The sequence below is a fragment of the Coloeus monedula genome (genome assembly GCF_965178545.1).
Source record: "Coloeus monedula genome assembly, chromosome: 2".
NCBI classification, from domain to species: Eukaryota; Metazoa; Chordata; class Aves; order Passeriformes; family Corvidae; genus Coloeus; species Coloeus monedula.
This window is the reverse complement of record NC_138782.1, coordinates 70,225,308-70,245,515: the sequence shown is the minus strand read 5'-3', so window position 1 is coordinate 70,245,515 and position 20,208 is coordinate 70,225,308. Positions and strand designations below refer to the sequence as shown.

At 40.2% G+C, this 20,208-nt stretch overlaps 2 protein-coding genes across 2 annotated transcripts in view; one reads left to right on the top strand and one right to left on the bottom strand.

Moving 5' to 3' along the window:
- Positions 1-3,499, bottom strand: part of ROS1 (ROS proto-oncogene 1, receptor tyrosine kinase) — a gene marked incomplete at both ends in the record, with an annotated part of 70,757 nt that extends 67,258 nt beyond the window's left edge. Inside the window, 2 exons of the mRNA XM_082300427.1 lie at positions 1,644-1,697; positions 3,380-3,499. Coding sequence (XP_082156553.1) covers positions 1,644-1,697; positions 3,380-3,499 — 174 coding nt within the window. The remainder of the gene's footprint in view (positions 1-1,643; positions 1,698-3,379) is intronic.
- Positions 1-20,208, top strand: part of LOC309585339 (discoidin, CUB and LCCL domain-containing protein 1-like) — a gene marked incomplete at its 3' end in the record, with an annotated part of 154,941 nt that overhangs the window by 88,159 nt on the left and 46,574 nt on the right. The gene's annotated exons all lie outside the window — the stretch shown is intronic.

The following is a 20,208-nucleotide window of genomic DNA, read 5'->3' as shown; positions in this document are numbered from 1 at the left end:
ACCAGCACTCCCACCCTCCCAGCTTTATTTTACCACTTTTTCTCTGCAGAAGCAGCAAATATGCAGTATGCAGGACAGCAAAGCACAGAGGAAAGCTGTTCAGCACCAGCCCTCCCACACATGCTCTCCAATAGGCACTGGCTTTAAAACCATGAGTTTTCAGAGAAGTAATAAATATTATGTCACTCAGTTTTGATGTTGGACCTTTCTTGTTTATGCTGTCCCATCTACTTCTTAATGGTCATGAAGGTTTTCCTTTTAAAGGGAAGCTGGAACAACTTTAGAAGCAGGAGACTGACACTGAGTGTTGCAAAGCCTAATGAAAAATATTTGAGAACTTGATAACACTGAGCAAAGATACACAGTAACCTTAACAGATGAGTCAACATAGCTATGTATTGTCATGACAACACAGACTTTTATGGTCCCAGCATCATAAATGGCCCAGCCTCACTAGATACCAGGTGCTGAGGGGCTGCTTGCCACTAGTCTCTGTGGAAAATATTGAAGACTGAATTCTCCACCGCTCTTCAAAGAATATGTATAATTACTGATACAGAAATTATCAGGAACAAACTTTCCAACACAATTAGAAGCATTAGAAAACAGGCATTCTTTTTCTGTGCAGGACACACAGGAGGACATCTCCTTATTTTTGTGTGTATTGTGAGACTTTGCAACAAAGTGTTTATTCACTATAATCATACATATTCATTAAAACGTATTTCTTATCTAATACATAAACATCACTTTCCTAGAACTAACTTCCATGTATCTGCCTCCTACTGGAAGTCCTGTTATGGTCCTGAAAGTTTATCAAGAGGGGTCTCTGGCGGCTCTATTCACTGAATGCTTCGATATTAAAGGTGACCTTTCCTTGAACTATTTCTTTGGGCATGTGCTGTTGCTTCTTGTTACATAACTTGCAAAAACCCCACTGTAGTCCTCTTTATATGTTTCTCCACTGGTTGCAGCCATGCTTATCATCCTGCATGCATACCTTTACATCCTTTTATCTTTTTTTTGCCCTTTTTTTTGCCAGTTAGTCTTTAAGCTCTATTCGGCAACTTCAGGGGAGCTGAAAATTTTTATTCACTCTGTTATTCATCACCACCAGCTTAAATTGTATTTGCAATCTGAACTAGGAAATCAGCTAAAGTCCTCCAAGAATGCTCCTATGGAAAGCTCAGGTTAAACCCCCATGACAGACACAACCATTTAAAGTCCTAGAGAACTCTAAATGTTCAACAGATATACGTTTTCTTATGTTTAATTACTGAGAAAATGAAATAAACAACTGTACAGAGGTAACTGAATAAGGCAGTCTTAATGATTTGCATGCTGGAGGGAACACTAGTTTTGACTTATTGTCTCAAAAATGAGATACTATGAACTTTGTAGATCACAAATATGAACATGACTCACAGCAGAGATCAACACCGTTTCCATATTTTCTTTAAATAAAAAATATAACCATGTCTCTAATAATTTGAACCAAATGTACCCACTCAACTTAGTGACTTGCTAGACAGGTAACTGTGCACATTTACATGAAGTCTTTGAAAATCTGGTCACTGTACCCATTGTATTCAAATAGCAGGAACGTAAAATGTCAGTAATTAACAAAGGAAACCATTACTCACCGCTCCAGTGATGTCACTAACATTGCAAAATTTAGTAATTCCAAGTTCTCCTTCCTATAGGAGAAACACATCATTTTTTAAAAGAACAAAAATATTTCCCCAAAACTCTTTGATTAAAACACTTCTTTGGCTGATGTTTCTTCATCTGGAGAACTTTATTGTTGACATACCAGTAGCTTCTCATTTGAGATTAATTTCAGAGATACCATCAAACAAAGACATGGGCAGAATCAGTTGGTGTTAATCAAATTATCTGAGGTAGGAATTTGGCTCTTACCTCTCCATTCTGGTTCACTGAGTCAATAGCAAATGTTTCACAGATATGCTGGGCTTAAATGACAAAGCCAAGTGGCTTTGACCTCTTGGGAGAGGAAAGACCTTCCTTCAAGCTAAATGCCTTTTGTCTGGCCACCTTTTGAAGGAGTTTTAAGCAGCAGTATGGTGATTGCCAGCACCCTTCCTCTCCTGCCAAAAGTGCTCTCCAGTGAACGTGCCTGTTTTTTCACATCATTCAAAGTGTGCAAAACCTATCACTATCACTGAAGCATAAAAGATTTCAGGATGTATGCAACAATTTTAGAGAAGCTGAATAGCAGCTCTTAAATTTTTGACCTGAAACCAGGTAAGAGCAGCCTTAATAAAACAATTCTCAGGAAGAAATTTTCAGCACACAGGGCACACCGTGACAATAGTGAGAATCAAAGTTGTCACAAAAAAAAAAAATTGAACACAACAAGGAGAAAAATAAGATTTACAACTCTCGGACTCAAAGATTACACTTTTCTCATCTGAATCAATATATTCAATATATTCACTGAACATAGATGTGATTTTCCTGTCTTTTAAAGCTGAAAGGAAGAGCAACCTATTTCTTATTCTGAATTAATTTAAACTCAAATCAAAGGATCTCCATTAAGTTTATCATTGTATGATAGGCTTCCATCAGGGAAAGCAATTAACTCTTTCACTGGTGCAAGAGTTCCAAATACTTTTAAAGGAACTGTCAGGCAAGTGCATGAAATAGAATAGAGCAGGTGAAAGTTCTCTGCAGCAGGTTTCCACAGTTAGCATCAAGACACAAAATGTCCTTTTTACAAAGCAAAGATACAGAGTGCTCTAAACCACATCAACATTTCTGGCAAATAGAAGCAGGGAGGGAACTCCTGAAGGCAGAGTAATTGTCTAGATTTCAGAGGTTTTGCTTGTCTTTGTCTTGCACTCGTAGAACAAAAATAATAAATTCCACACACTATTCAAAGGAATATTAAGAAAGTATCAAACTAAGGATCTGACCACTAATTTTAATACTTACATAAATACCCACAATTTAAACCAACTAACTTAATAATTAAGACACAAGTTCAGGACAACTGTGTGTGTCACAGATTCCCAGAAAATTTCTTGTGACTTTACAGTTTTCCTCAATTATGTAAGAAAAGCCCTGAACCAGAACAAAATTAATAAGTCAAGTGAATAAACTGAAAGAATAAAAGTTTATCTTACCCACCCTCCAGGGTCTTTAGCATTTATAGTAACTGCGTGCAGTCAGAGTAGTGGGATTTGTTCCTTACCAGATTCCACACATTCAAATGTTAAACATTGGTTCTCAAACTCTGATCTTAGTAAAACACATTCTTTAGAATAATTTTGAAAATGCTGATAAGTAATATGAAGTTCTTACAGTGCTAACAACAATCTGTATTTCAAAAGATCAGGTACAGTTTTTGAAAACTTACCAGGTTACTTGTACACAAGTTTTGACAATTCCTTGAGAAAGCAGAGTACACTGCAGAAATCCATAGACAGTAAAAAGTAAGCCTTTTTAGCGGGAAAACCCACAGGCAAACGTTCCCCATAATTTAAATAATTTCATCTGTTAATCTGACTCTTCCCTTGGCTTGCCCATACAAACTCCTTTTAGTCTAGGTGATGGAGATGCAACTGTGAAATTTCTGCATGTCGGATTATTAAAATATTTTTTGAACCCTTGTTTACACTCCACTCCTCCAACAACTTCTCAGCTTCCTGGAGCATTTGTCTCGAACTTACGCAACCCCTATTTCATAGTTTCTTATTAAGCCACTGAAACAAAAGAGCTGACCAATGAAAGTCAGTGTATCTACTTACACAAATATCATTAACGTAAAAAGGAAACTAAGTGCAATGCTCTTAATCAGGTGCTCCGAGCAACATGGAAACAGGGAAATGGTGGGGAAAATATGGCCTAATGTTAATTTTGACTAGATTAAGCTATTTCTAAATATTTTTACATGGATGCTGTGGGAAACACAGAAAGGTGAAAAGGCTCTTAGGTGTGAGAAAAAAGCAGGTTTTAAAAATAAAGAAATGCCTCAGCAATGGCATTGAAGCAATTGGATCAGGTAGGATGTTGGCTGAGTAAACAAACTAATGCCACATCCATTGCAATCAGCGATATGCTGGCTAACATCAACAGTGTTAGACATGCTACCCTTCAAAATAGAGGAGCAATTGATTTCCTTTTACTGTCACATGGACATGGCTGTGAAGAATTTGAAAGATGGTGCTGTATGAACTTGTCTGACCACTCTGAATCCATCCACAAAAGTATACAAAAGCTGAAAGATCTAACGTTTCAAATTCAAAAAGTCCGTGGATCATGGCTAGATGGTTTGTTTGGGGGATGGAGCTCTGCACCTTGGCTAAAGGAGCTTTGCAAGGCAGGTTTATATGTGTTGGTGATTGTAGTGGTGATATTGATAGTTGTGCCTTGTATACTTCAGTGTGTATGATGAATGGTAGACAGAACTGTTAAGGAGGTTTTTGTCATACAAGAGAATGATGTAGGTAAAAGGATCACAGAAAGTTCTCAGAATCTTACCCAGGCAGCTATAGATGAAGGCTTTGAATTAAGGCCTTGGAACAGATGAGACCTATTTGAATGGTACAAAACAACTAATGCTAGATTTGACCTTTATTCTTGAAATACACCCAACCTTTCACAGCATTAAAATCGCTGTGGTGTAAAATAGCACTGCTTAGAGCAAGCAGAAGAAGTGCCTTTACATAGAAGAGCTATGAAACGCAAGGCAGTCGATAAGAGACAAAGTTAAGAGAGTTTCTTTATGGTTGTGCTGAGAGGGGGAATTTGTGGGAAACACAAAAAGGTGAAAAAGCTCTTAGGTGTGAGAAAAAAGCAGGTTTCAGAAATAAAGCAAAAGAATTTAGGAATCAGCTCTAGCTGTGAAAACTTGAAGATAGAAGAAGATACAATTATATGGCAAGCAAGGACATTGACACAACGATTAGAGTTTCCAGGTTTGGCTGAGATAGGTTTTGAAGCTGCAAAAAATATGCTTATCAAGATAGATAAGTTTAAGCCTAATAATGGAATATTGTGCATTATTATATAAGGCATAACAAGCAAGTATTGTGTACAACAGATGTACATGCATTGCTGAAGATTATTGGTTAAAACAGTTGTCTGTAAATTTTAGAAGCATGCTATTGGCTAAAAAGCTTTTAAGAATGCTTTGTAACAAGGAAGTCTTTGGATGCCTGTGACGGTGTGAGCTTTGTACCATCTCTGTCTCAACTCTGTATGTGAGACTGATAATGGAATAAAATAATGAAAGTCTCCTGGAACCCCTGTCCGGGCTCCCCGTCCCATTTGCTCTCTGAAAACGCTGACAGATGCAACTAAGAAAATTTGTTGGTGATGATGAATAACCCTGCTAGGGGCTCTCTAGATGAGGAGGCACAATTGTACTAGTAAGTTTGTACCTATATCATGGAAGAAAAATGAAGCTGATAGATAAATCATGTGTCTGATTTAAAGAGTGGTGAAGAGTCTTACATACAGTTGAAGACTCACATTAAAGAGGTTGTGGAAAGTCAAGCTTAAGACACATCCAGGTCCTGGTCTGTGGCACATCTGTGCTGTACCAGCACAGCTATCCAAAGAGTAATTCCACAGTAGAAAATCAATCCAGCTTACACAGACATACACATATATGTATATATAAACAAATGTTATGGCATTTTGTGCATGTGTATTACTTTTTATAAATCCGGTGTGCTACTTAATAAATAATATAGTATTTTGATGATCAGTTGAGGCTGGTACATCCTGTTATTGCTACTTAGAAAGGGTATCTGCTTTTCCACCATACGTTTCCAAGCCCCATTCATTTGTCAAGGTAATATTTCTGCAGTCATGCAGTAAAACAGGCTGAGAACCTGCTTAACACTAACCCAGCAACAGCAGAAGTGAGTGGTTGGCATTAACCTGATACTGGTGTTTTCTGGCTCAGGCACTAGTACCATCCCCTGTGCTGTTCTGTCCATTCAATGAAAGGAGTAAATGCACCAAGGCAGGGAGAAAGGGAAAGCCAGGCTGGAGACAGACAATGAATATTGGGAAGCATATGGCTCAAAGGTGGTCCGAGGAAGGAAAATGCTTTTAGGACCAGGTTCTTTCCTTTTATTCCAGCTGCCCTGGGAAGCATTTGGGTGTTTCTTTGTGCATGATCTCAGTCTCCTTACCACTACTCAAGGAACAACCCAGATGAGAGTAAGGCTCATCTAGGATAAGATTTTCTTTCAACTAAGGGCTTTCAGCTACACAGGTGTGGGGGAATTACTGCCCAGTTTGCTTGTCACTTCTCACCTCCAGAGGAATGCTGCCCCCACTCCAGCCCATGAGCAAAGCTGCTTAAGAGGGAGCTCCTTAGATCCAGCCAAAATAAGCCAGTTTAGTCTGACTGCTTAAATAGTAGCTCTCTGCTAATCCAGCTCATCTTGGCTGAAGAAGTTACATCAGAGCTCACATGACCAGCAACACTGAAGAGGAAGCTGGTGACAGGCAGATGAAGGCTGTAATTTCTTCCTGAGGCAAAGAACTTTGGCTTTGGATAGTTAAGACATTTAGGACCTTTGGGATTTGGTCTCTAGTACTATTAGGTCTATACTAGTAAATTCAATATTCTCACACCTACACCCAAGCAAGTGGTGCGGGATAACCCACATCCACACTTTAAAATCTCTCATAGTCCAAGAGAGGATAGGCACAGCTGAAATACCTATGGGTAATGACTCTTAGATTTACTATATCCCAAACTGTTCCTGGGTATTGTTTGTGCTAGTGCTGATGTGGATCAAAATCAGACAGAGTTCAACCATTGATCTATGTGGTCACTCTGGATTAAGAATGCTGGCTGTCATGGATTTAAATTACTAACTTAGATGTACTGCAGGTAAAAAAATATGCCTCAATTCAAACTTTTTTTAAAAAAATCTTTTAATGGCATTTTAATAGCCAACATTTTTTAAAATTTGTTTTGGGGGTTTTTTTTAGGGACTGTTTGTTTGTTAGGATGTCTAGGGCCTTTTTTGAGGATGTATGGGGAGCACTGGGAGATGAGAAACACAGAATCATAGAATCATTATAGCTGGAAAAGACTTCCAAGATCACTGAGTTCAACCTTTGACCACACACCACCCACCATGCCAACTAAACCATAGCACTGAATGCCATGTCCTGTGGTTTCTTGAATGCTTCCAGGGACAGTGACTCCACTAGGTTAAGAACCTGGTGAGGAATGTAATCAAGGTGCATCTTAAAGTCTGAAAAAAATTCCACAGCACCATAACAATAACAATAACGTAACAGTATTGGCTTTTTGGACAAGGAAATTTGGTTGCTATCAAATACACATAATGAACCCTGTGTAACTGGAAAGCTTGGCTATTACTGATGAGGATAATTCTTGTCAGTGAGCGTTTGTACGCTCGTATAAGGGTAGTGCACACATGCCTCGCACAAATGGGCTCTAACTATTACAATCAGTTAATAAAATAGTAACGTTAAAGACGCTGTTCGAACGATCTACTCAAACGGTCCAGAAATTTTTCTTAAACTTCCAGCACTGCTTTCCACCAGGTGTCACTGTAACATCCCATAAACCACGACTTTCAAAGAAAAAAAGCACTGAAATATCTCCTTTCTTGTTTACCTTCCTTAGAACACATTGGGAGAACAAATACTAACAGTCACTTAAGTCTTTGTATTTTTAACCTGAATTTCAGGATTCTACATGAAGAGAGTACTTATGGGCTTTAGAAGCCGAACTTTAAAAGGACTGTTTGCATTATCTGTATTGATAATAATGACAAATCATTAAGTGTAATTTTTAAGTGTATCCCTTCCATAACACTGCATCCTGACACAGAACCAGGGATCCAAATTTTGTGAGATATCATTAATAAACTTTGTCCTTTATAATACAGATCTCCTTACAGAATATCATTTCCTTTATCCCAAAGACCAGCACAAGGAAGATGTGCCTGCAGACCAGCATATCTGCAAGGGAGAAGACTGTGAATGAGGAGAAAAATAGAGAAAAGAAAACTTGATCACAATTCCCTACCTGAACAGCGGTATATATCAGAGCTCTTTACAAACTATGGATTCATCTTTCAAGTTTGAGTCACTTTTAAGAGAAATAGAACTATGTACAGACATACCTTGAAGAGAAGCATAGACATTATTACTGCCAGTAAAGCAAGTAACCAACACCTTCTTTATACCTGAAATTATCATCATCCATAAAGATAAACCTTTCCTGTGTGTGAACATGCACACGACTGTGCATATGTATATATTAAAGGTATAATATAAACAGACTGAGGATGGAAGACACAGAGCTTTAGTGCTTTGCTGCACTTACAGCAGAAGATTAAAATTATTGGCTCAAGGTGAGTTGGCAGCCTCCTCTACCATTCACCCTAGTGCACAGACACAGGCTGTTGCACATACAGCCAGAAAGATCAGCTGGGAAATACCTTCTGGGCTGCCAAAAGGTTACAGCCCAACACATTAACATAAACTGATGGCGACTTCAGCTTATTTTAATAGTACAGGACAAAAGCTCTCGAATGATCAGCTCCCAGCTGACCCCGACCTGGGGCATGCCATCATCCCTGCCCTTGTGGCAGCAACCTCCATCACAAAGGTAGGCCAGCAATCTAATTTTAATCTCCTCCCACGTTCGAGTCAGGCACCTAAAATCTCATCAAATGAAACAATTGTCTACGTGCTGCCACTTAAACACATCTGTGCACAGTTGCACAAAACAGCACACAGCAGGAATCAGCAAGACAATGAAAACTGAACACGGGATGTCTGAGGAGGCAGGCAGGGGAACACCCAAAGCCCATATGTTTGTGTCTAATCTGGGCTGTATTTGTCCCGGTTACAGAGCACTAAAATTCCTTGAAGATAGACCACCGTTCATGAGTCTTATCTTGACGGGAAGGAAAGTTGGGAGAGGTGAGAAAAGAGAGACTGTCAATCCCTCAACCAGCCTACAGGGCAGAGCAATGAAAAGGAAAATCTCAGCTTTTACTTAGCAGTTTCTACCTCCTTTGTTTTGGGGAGGTCATCTTGAAAAGATATGCTGATGTGAATCACTCACTAGTGATGATGGATTTTCACTTTTTTCCAAAGATCATAGATTATTCTCATTTTTCCTGCAGCAATGGGCCCCCATTAGATCTTGAATTTCTTAGTAAAGTAAGTGAACAAGGACCCTAAGGGCAAAAAGCTTCCCTCCACTGCCCTGGCCTCCCTCCTTCCCCTTTTTTTTGTTAGTGCAACTGCTAAAACAGCTGTTTGTCTGGCAATAGCATCCAGTCGGTCAGGGAGTGCTGTGCACAAGAGGGAAGGCCACACAAGAGAAAGCCCCCAGAGTCTGGCTCAAGATTTATATCTATCTCTGCAGATTAGAGAAGTGGGGTTGGGGAGGGGGGAGAAACAGACTGTTAAACTGGATCAAATTGGAAAGACAGTCATGCATGAGATACTTAGCTGAACCTGTCAGGAGACAGGGATTTGCTTCTATTGATCTGCAGTAATGATGACTGGAGAAATGTCTCATTAAACGATGTACAATGATGGATTTCAGACCAGGCAAATTTGAGCTGTGGAGATTAACAGGAGGAGATGTAAAAGCTAGGCCAGGATGGAAAATACAAGGAATGCTAAAGGGTAACATGGATCTATAAATACATTGATAAAAGATTCAAATTCAAAAGAAAAATAATATATTAGGGCTTATTAAACTATGTTTGTGTAATCATCATACACAACATTAGGAGAGACAGCGAGCACAAAATGACAATAAAAACTTTGCTGTTAAGTATGTAAATTTGTACTTTTTTTTGTATTGCTTTAAAGAGGATAAGTTAGCAAGGTATTTGCAAAGCCTTTTAGTGATTTGTTCAACTGTGTTATCTATTAGATATCTCCTGATTATTACTAATCAAATGTGCTGTCTGAAATATGGAGAAAACTAAATTTCAGCATACACAAGTAGCAGGCAGTGCAACAGTGTAAGCATAAAATGGCCTGATGCAGGATGTCTGAAGAGGATTACATGAAAAAGATGTGCAAAGGGTTTTAGAGAGAAACGGAAGGAAAGAAGATTGCATACCACAGAGGGAATGACTTATTGTTCTGAGCAGGTAGATCAGTGTATAAGAAGATATTACATCAAGATTAGGAGAAAAAGACAAAAGGTGCAGAAGCAATAGCGCAGGTTACACAATCTTGGCAAAGATCTTCAGAACAGTCAGGTGTTCAGTTTGCATAAACATCTCCCGTAAGTCTACCTCTAACACCTCCTGGTTTCCATGGCATTTCCAAATACCTGAACATTTCATCTCCCAGTAGTTCCATAAAAAGAAATTGCTTATCCAGCAATCCAGAAGAGAGCCCATCTGCATGGAGTTTCTTACAGATTAAGAAGCTACAGTGCCCACTATGGAGACAGGAATTAGCAGGGACTGGGTTTGACCATTTCAATCACCAGCCTGGCAAAGTGTGTTGCTGGACTGCTGTACTGCTCGTTAACCTTTTGGTAGGTATCTAGGGTTATAGTCCTTCTCTCCCAGAAATTCCCATCCTGAGCACAGCTTCCTAGCCCCAGATTCAGATCAACCTGATGAGGGCCAGCCTCTGCTGAGCTCCTCAACCGTGTGCCCAGTCCCCTGTTCTGGGGAACCTGGGTCTTGGTCCCATTCCCTAAGTGCAGGTCCCTAGTGATACCCTCCCTGTTTCAGGGTGCCCCAGATTTTCACCTGGGGCTGGCAGTGTTTAGGCACCATGGCAGGGGGCTCCCAGGGCAGCCCCCATCCCATCCCCAGGCAAGAGCAGAGCAGTCAGGGCCATCACCAGGCACCTCCCTGGGGACAGAAAAGCCAAGTTTGGGATGTGGGCCCAGGGCTAGAGAGTGGTCCTGATGTTGCACCACTGGGGCAGGGGCTGATGTCTTCAGGGGCTGGCATGGGACCCTGGTCCCCGGGTGGATGGGGGAGCCCAGTGGGGCTGGGCAGAGACAGCCAGTCCCAGGCATGTCCTCAGGTACTATGTGGCAGGTGTCACCCCGGAGCAAGAGAGCTCCTGCCCTTCTGGACCAGTAGCTGAGAGCCAGAGGGATCATCCAAGCATCTCAAAAGGCCACTGAACTGAGTCTGCCAACTCCACTGACTGCAGCAGCAGTCACTTGAATTTAGATGTATTGATTTTAAATTAATTGCAATGCTTTTAAACAGCCTAAGTATTATGTGCCCACAGCCATATGTGCCGACCCTCGAGCTGGCACGGACATGCTGTCAGATTCACAGCAAGGTGATGGTTTGGGTGTTAAACCAGCTTTTAATTTTCTTTTGCTGAGGAAATTTCCTTGCAGCTGAGGGAAGTTTCCTTCCAGAGGAAGTTTTCTTCACCGAGAAGTCAGGCAGATGCCAGAGCAAGGAGGGGACAGGCACACAGAGATACACAGGCACACTACCAGTGAGGGTGCACCCCGATGCCAAGAGGATTTATCACCTGTGAAGGACATCAGCCCTGACATTCCCTGTCATGTTCCCAGACCTGTTTTCCTGCCCTGTCCTAACAGTGGGGTCACTCCCCCTTGCACCAGCTCCAGTGCTGTTTTGATCGTCTACTGAGCTAATTCAGGTCCCCAGCACAACAGAAAGCCATTCACATTGTTGTCAAGAGAATGTTCTGCTACCTCAGCAAATTGAATTAGCTCAACACATCAGGTGAGCTCCACGAAGAGCAGAAGTAAGGCAAAGAAAAGAAACCTTTGACCCAGCTGGTTCGAGCCTTCACTCTAACAGCTGCTATTGTTAACTAAATTTAGGGCTGATACATCATTGTCCCTTAATAGAGGGAAGCCTGGGGAGCGGGGTCTGCTGCTCATGACACGTTTGAATGTGATCTTGCACAACAGAGCAGTGACCTCTCTCTGCATTATGATAACACAAATAGTAAGAGGTAGCCTTTAATTTTGAGCGCATCTGGACTCCTAAAAGATTTGCAGAACAATGACATACTTAAGCTGTAATGACAAACTCTACCTCAATGTAAACTAGGCTAAGATAGGAAAAACATTAAACAAGGGATGTCATACAGGTTCATATGCTTATGCTCCCAAGATTAAAGATATAAATTGGTTTATAAAAAGTACATTGTTTTTTCCAGTATAACTTACATGCACAAACACAAATACGCCTTTTCTAAGGCTGAAAGGACTCAGTGGAGCTCAGAGAAGAAAGGGATGCACTAAAAAGAGGAAACCTCTATATCAAAATGGATATAAGAGAATTAATTTTAAAACAATAACTAAAGCAATGATTTCTGAGAAATTTTTCTGGCTTGGCTGGGGTTTTTGTTTGTTTGTATTTTGAAAAATTTATTTTCCAGCCATGTTTTGTATTTCTACTAAATTACAAACCAGAGAAAGACTATTCTCTGAACAAAGGTTAATGTGCACTTTTGCAGTAATCCACAGATTAAGTAAAGACTGTATCCTTCAACCTCCCTGGGCATTTGTGTTCTCAGTCCAGTGTACTGGTGGATACCCATCCTAACAGCAATTTAAGTGAAGTTTGAACAGCTGAGGTGCAGACACATGCTTTCTTCCATTGCTCTGAAAGCTGCAGAAGTTGAGGAGACTGAAGAGCTAAGGATACATCAGTATCTTGAAATATTACGGCATCAGAATCTAGAAAGCATGGACCCAAAGGAGCACTTGGCCCTGCTGTCAACACAGGCTTCCCCAGTAAATTCAAGGTACTTTAGGCCCAAGAACTAATCTGAAGAGACTCTGCCCAAGAAGGACTACTAAGCAGTAATGTTTCATTTAGTGGAGTTTCCAGGTGCACAAAGAGTGTACTTCAGAGATGTACTTCAATGTCAGTTTATTGCATTTTTCACACAAGTTCTTCAGATAAATATAATACATATGAGAAATTGTCTATAATTGTGTTTTTATAAAACTAGTAAAACAAAACAGTTATAAATATTTCCTTTATGTAGCAACAGGTTAACCTTCACTTGGTAGAAGGGCTGTCTGCAAATGTTCAAATGCTATCATTATTTTCTGAGGTATCTCTGTCGTGTTGTTTTTGTTTGCTTTGCTTCAGTGTTTGCTATTTTATTGCATTAATGTAATTCCACAGATCAAAGTAACAACAACAAAAAAAGAAATCCTCGGACAGTAACACAGAACTAGGAACATCAAGAAAAAATACTACGTGTAAGATGCAAGAAAGTAAGTGAAAGTTCATGGTCCACCCAATCCAGGCTGCAACCAGCAGAAGCCAATGTGAAATTACCTACATGTGCTCCAGAGTGGTTTGTAACTGAGAGGAGGCTGAAGGGCAGCGAGGCTTCCCACTCCTGCTTGTTTAGAGAATAGGATTTACTTCTCTAGACCCCTAGTAATAAGAGCATATTGGTGGGAGTCTGGGAGAGGAATCAGATAATGCCATGAGAATGAATCAAAATCCATTAGATCGCTCTCTTTTCCATGTAAAAGCTACAGTCAGCCAGAAGGCAGTTGTACATGCTAACACAAATCCTGATGATTGTTTAATATACCATGTTCATCTTTATTGAAACAGTAAGTCAAATACCTATAAATGCCTGGATGGTACAGTATTCAAATGTGGGCAGCAGAAGTCTGAGCCTCAAAGATTATGGTAACCCCTGAAGAGATGCGGAGTCCTCGTAAATCTCTCATGAGCAGGGTGCTGCATGAGAAAATCAGAAACTACAGCGACTCAGGTCTTCTCTCAAGAGAAGAGGTAACTGCAGAACTAGAGCAGGTTATTATCACCAGGGTTAGTTTTGGCCTGGTTGGAGCAGCCAACAGCAGAGTCTTAGCTGTGGCTGACTGCACCATTACTGTGCTCACCATCTGGCATTCTGGGTGTGCATCCTGCATCCTTTTGTGTCAAAATAATCCGAACTGTCCCAAGGCATCTCCTCTGTGAGGCTGTTTGTTTCTCTGGGCACATGAGGGACTGTGGCTGGGTGCTGGGGATTGTTACAGGAACTTTGGCCACAAACAGGCGTTCTCTGCCATGGTTGGTTGTGCCAGATGAAGGTTTTCTTGTTCCCAGATGTGCAGGGCTGTTCATCCCCTGGAGAATGAAGCCATGAAGGGTTCACTCACACTTTTTAAGCTATTGCGGACAAATGTGTATGAAGTAGATAACACAGTGTGGGAACTCAACATGCCCAGGCAGCAGGAGCTAAAATCTAAGGTTAGGCAGCAGAGCTGCTCACACAGCGAATGCTGGCCCTGGCCCTAACATCTCTCACCTGTGATGGTGAGCAGGCCACAGGAGGTGAATGCCTGGGCTGAATCTGCATGGACAACCAATGCCACCCTGCACCAAAAGCATCATCATGCTCAAGGGAAGGAGGGCAAAGAACACCTGATTTTGGTGAAAAGCTGCCATACAGGATATAGAACAAAAAATTAAAATACAGGCTGAATTTAAGTCTTGGAGGCAGACCTAACTCAAGATCAACTACATATATATAACATTTGGAAAAAGGTCTTTAGGACCATTTATGAAGCCCAGGGCCAAGAACAACTACCAGTATGCATGTCTGACATAACTAAGAATACAATTTCTTTAATGAAAAGAAGTAGACAGAAGAAAGCTAAAAGTTCTTGCTTTGGGAAGGAATATCTGGGAAATTATACCATCCATACAAACCTAACTTTAGGTGATAATAAATCTCAATTATTGATCTTTTATTATCTTATGAGGAAGGAATATTCAATATTGATTTGAGTGTTCACCAACATGCTCTATTTACTTTCTGTTCTGCAGTTATCTTTGACAAGGACCCTAAAGCAGGCTCTAATTTTTTGTATTTCATAAATAGGCACAATAGTACATTAAAATTAATGTAATTAAAGTAATTAAAATATGATAAAATATTCACTCAACCCCACTTTTTATTTAAATTATTTGCAAAAAAAAAAAAAAAAGGCAAAAAGGTTTTTACAAAGACAGATTACATTTGATCAGGCTTTTACATTTAATAAATAGCCTGGCTTCAAAAGCGATTCATTGTGAATCCTTAAACTATATATACAGTTGTAATCCACAGCTGTGACAGTTATGAATTACAAGAATTTGACCTTGTGATTCATTGGTGTAGTGACCCAATGCTATGAAGAAAAGTTGCACAAGAAGCTTTTTCTCCATACACAACGATTATTGCAGATTTATGAGCTATGCTTCCACTATGCATAACTGGCTTACGTCTGTGCAGACTTCCACAGGGCCTGAACAGAGCACAGGGAGGGGGAAGGAAGCACAGTCCCACACAGCATAATTGCTAAATTAATAAGCATGATTCCCATCCCTCTCTCTTGAAACAAATGAACTGAAGAGAAAGGAGGTCTTACTTTTCAACTCCTGAGACTTTCAGCCCGAGTTCATATCATACCCTGCAAGAAAACTGCAGCCTGCCATGAACACTTGAAATTAGGAAGATGAGCTAGATCTGGAGCAAACTGGAAGATTTCTTTTAGATCAAGCAGTCGCTCAGCTCATGCTTATATTTGCTTTCAGCTTTCTTACTTATACAGCCAGGGATATCATGATCAATAAACCAGCACATAAACTGCCCTCTCCAGTGTGTGTAAGTGCCACACTGTCTATATCAGAAATGATCAAGCCCTGCTTACTTGCATTCATCTTCCATTACTCCACACCTTTTGGGAAAGAATATAACTAGATCAATTGCTAACTTTATTTAAAAGACATGTATTCAAACATAATTGGTTATTCCTGGAAGTGACCACTGGATTGCTTCATATTTTGCACATGTAAGTTCTTAGCTCCTACTTGGATGCAACCTCAAAAACATGAGTAAATAATTAAGACTACTTGTTTCCCAAGGGAAAAAAAATGCAGATTGTGCAAATTGAGCTGTGAACTCCCTCTTGAAAATCCCAAACATGCTACTGTTAAAAATTACATACTAGCTATGTATTAATGAACAAATTTTGAAATTTTTTAAAAGTATGAAGACTAATACCTTGCAGAAACATAAAAACTCTTTAAAACATACAAAAAACAATGAGAGCTTTGTCACTGACAATGATCAGGGATGCTGCCAACTAGTAAGTTATAAAACAGTAGGCTCTGTTTTGACAAAGAGTGTCATGAATCTCTAGATCATAATATTTTTCAAGGCAACCCTAAGACAATATGTTTAAATGAAAAGGAACATTCTGCCCCGTATTTCTTGACAGTAGCATAGCATGTTTGGTGGATTGTCTTCAAAATCTAGATGATTAGCAACTTTATTTCTTTTTCCTTGAAAGTATGAAAAATTATGACCTAAGACTACCAAGCAGCTGTGAGAAATTGCAAAATAGGTGGCAGTGGGACAAATGATTAGTCTTCAACTTGATCTCATAATTACATCATAATAGGCGACATGATTGGATAGGTTACAGCAATTAAAGTGATGAAAAGTGCACATTCATCCCCTATATGACTCTCATTAGAGTTATACCTAACTGCTGTTGTTGCTGTGAATGAGGCTGCCTATCTCTTAGCATCCAATTATCCCATAGACATTCCCTACTAGTGCCGGCAAGAGACCTGCTATCACTCCCACCCAGACAAGACCTACAGTTCTCTGCTACTGAAGAGACAAAGTCTTGAAGCCTGCTGCAGTTTAGTTTTCTCTCCCAGAATTTATTGCCTGTAATTTCTTCTTCCATGTTCTTAAAGTCTAAGACTATTTATGGTCTTTCCCCCCCTGGGGATTTTTGTTACCAGTGTAATTGCATAATGACACTCTATGGTTCCGACTCATCCATATGGGTGCGGGCGGTGACCTGTACTAGTGCAAGTTAAACTGTTTCTTCTATCAGAAGATTTTTTTTCTGCCCAATACTTGCCTCATGTTTATCTTAAAGTACGAAGGAAACACTCGGTCATGGTAGCCTCTCAGCTACTTGCTCAGAACTACTTGAAAACTGGAAAAGTTATTTTATTGACTCCTTCCCTCCTGGGCATTTTCACACCTGGAGAGGGATGCTTACATTAAGCACGAAGGGAAACTGCTAACATGAACTTCACCAGAACCCAGGCTGGCTCTGAGTAGGAGAGCAGAGTCCCACAATCTACTACAAATGGGTAAGGTCTTTTTTGCAACAGGAGTCAGGTGAATATCCAGAGGAGTCCTGGAGGTCAGTCCATCTCCTGCCGGTTTAATAGTATGCAGACTTTAGTGGAGGGGGGTGTTATACAGGCTGACATGTCTTTGCTGCTCCATTGGCAAGGCCTTAGATTCCAATGATAAAAACAAAGCATACAGCACTGTATCCATAAAATACTCTACAACACAGAATAATTAATGTGTATCTCAAGGAATTTGCTAAACTTCCTCAGCCATGCCACAGCCTTGCAGCAGCACTGACTTTGCTGTAGTCTAATCAGTTTTAACAAAGAGGACTCCTCACATAGCATACACAAATGTTGCATCTAGACACACCTCAGGCTTTTACTTTATATGTTTTATTTTCTGAATTTTTTATATAATCAACACATACCCTTCTGGCAGAACATAGTCTCTGAATACACAGAGATCAGCAACCAGAGCTCTTTGTTCTCAGCTTTATCCTGTAAATCCACTATACCATTTGCTTTTGTCCTAGTGAAAATGCAGACCCTGGCCCATGTATAAAGACTGCTAAAAGGCCTCTCAATTTGCAAGCTATCCTTCTGCTAATGAAGAGATTAACATACCTCTCAATGTCTAGAATTGTTCTTGCGTTTTGCAATTTGTAACCTCGGGTCCTCTCCACCTCATTGTGTTTTCAATTCCTCCCCCTTCTTCTATGCAAAGAAAAAGCTTTCCACTTACTAAGAACGGGGACTTTCCTGTTAGCTGCACAAAAGCAAGACTGCTCCATTAACATGAAATTTAAACCTCTTTGTATAAATTAAATTTTTGGTTTCTATTTTTTTATCCTAGGACCCGTACAGAACAAGATGCTTCTGGAAGGAAGAATGTATACGGTGTCAAGCTTGCAAGATAAGCTTAGGTGAACTCTGTGATGTGTTTTTCCTTCCTCCTCTGCCCCTTGCCCCAGACAAACTACCAGTTTAATATCACATTAGGAACACAAGGACTCATCAGATGATTTATGTCTGCTTAGAAGCAGTTCTTTCTGTGTGTGTTATATACAATTTTGCAACAGTATATAAAAAAGTACACGTCAAGAAAGTAAATCCATGAAGCTAGAGACTGTACAAGACTACAAATGAAACCTGGGTATGTCCCCATACTGACCCTGCACTTTCTAAAGTGTATTGAGCTGATTTTGTCCTGAAGTCCTCTCTCGCTATTTGTTCATCCTGAGGTCAAAGATCTATGGAATAACAACTCAATCGCTCATTTGCAGGTGCTGCACAGTAAAGGTATCCATACAATGAATGATGAGACACATTGTCTAGCTGTAGGTGACTCAGCTAATACCATTTGCAATACACACACGAAATACTCCTAACTCATACCCTTGGAAAACTACCTGTAAAGGAAAAGCACATGCTTATGCTAAAAAGTAGCTATGTGTTTGGATGAATCAGGTCTCTTCGAAATTAAGTCAGTGTTAGTGACCAAAATCAGCTGCATTAAGCTGTCAGAAGCTTAATGGGAGTTTTCCTGTTGTGAAGCTCCCACTGTGTGACAATTTATTGGTCAGGCTCAATGTATGCCTTCTTTCTGAACTAATCTTTCGCCTTAAAGCACTTGCCTTTAAAACTATATTTATTGAAAAGCTGGTTTTAACTCTCCTCCTTATAAAGGTAAATTTGGAAAAGTACACATGGACCAGTGTAGCAATGTGACAAGGGTTACACAAGTCCTCCTTGTGAATAACAACTTTGAGAGCTATAAACTACTTCATTCATCTAAATGATTATTTAATCTTGGAAGCTGACAGTAAGTTCTTTGCCTACAGCATATTGAAAACTGACAGAGAGAGGGCATAGTAATGAGAATTTAATAGCAAAATAAATAATACAGAAGCTACTTCACTGATTGCATTATTATTATCCTGTTGAAGTCAATAGAAAAGCTGTGCTCCCAACACCTGCAAGAGGAGCAGGGCTTCCCCCTGAGCACTACACGTTTGCAACAGGAAACACGTGGCCTTGGACAAGCGCCCGGGCTGAACCCAGGGTGGTGAGAAGATTGAAAAGGCAGCCTGCACACCCTTCCCTCCACCAGTACTCTCGTGTACCAGCCATGAATGGAAAACAAATACCACTCCCAGACGTTTTACAGCCCCAGTCTCAAGGTTGTGACTTATTTCATTACGAATCATTGAAATAAAAATAACTGTGAATGGAATCATTATCTCTGTCCCAGAGGGCACTGCCGAGCCTCCAGCACCCAGGAGATGAAGAAAGCCTCCTTTCATGGTATCTGCCAACCTACCTTCCCTCTCGTTTTGAGCCTCCTAGAGGTGTGTGACAGGCAAAAACCGTTTTGGCCTTCCAAGGCTGCTAACTTGCCTCTACCAATTACCAACCACCCAAGTTCTGCAGAGAGCTCAGCACTAGTGACATGATCTGCAAGCTCCCTGGCAAAGTGTTTTGCATATTAAATTGCCCAAGATTACTAAAGCCAGTTTATTGCAGCACTGCTTCCCTAAGGTTAGTTGGGATTGACCTGCAGGACTGTTCTGTCAATACTTATGATAACAGTTAACAAATACCTCTAGAGCCTCGCACTATTACTAGAGAATATATTCTAGATCTCAGGTGATGGAATATGAGTATAATTCCCAGTACCAACGGACCGGTTTTGATTGCCTGCTGAGACTAATAGACAACAATGCACACTCATATGTTGTTATATTGCTTTTCAACAACTACTACTCTTTCAAAGATGATACATGTTTTGCAACATATGTATTGTCCTATTCATTTTTCTCCCTCATGTTTCCATTTATGTTGAGTCTCATTTGTAGGTTTTGAACCAGAATTTGGTATTGGAAAAACTGTATTCTGTGACCACAATATTTTCACCAATTCTGTGGTGTCTTTAAATCCAGTCTTGAGGCTGTTGCAATATTTGACTTTCTGGCTTCTTTGTCTCCATAATCACCCTAATTTGTATGGATTTGTTCCTGAGAGTCTGTGAGACAAGTACAGAAACAGGCCACTTTTATTCACATGGACACAC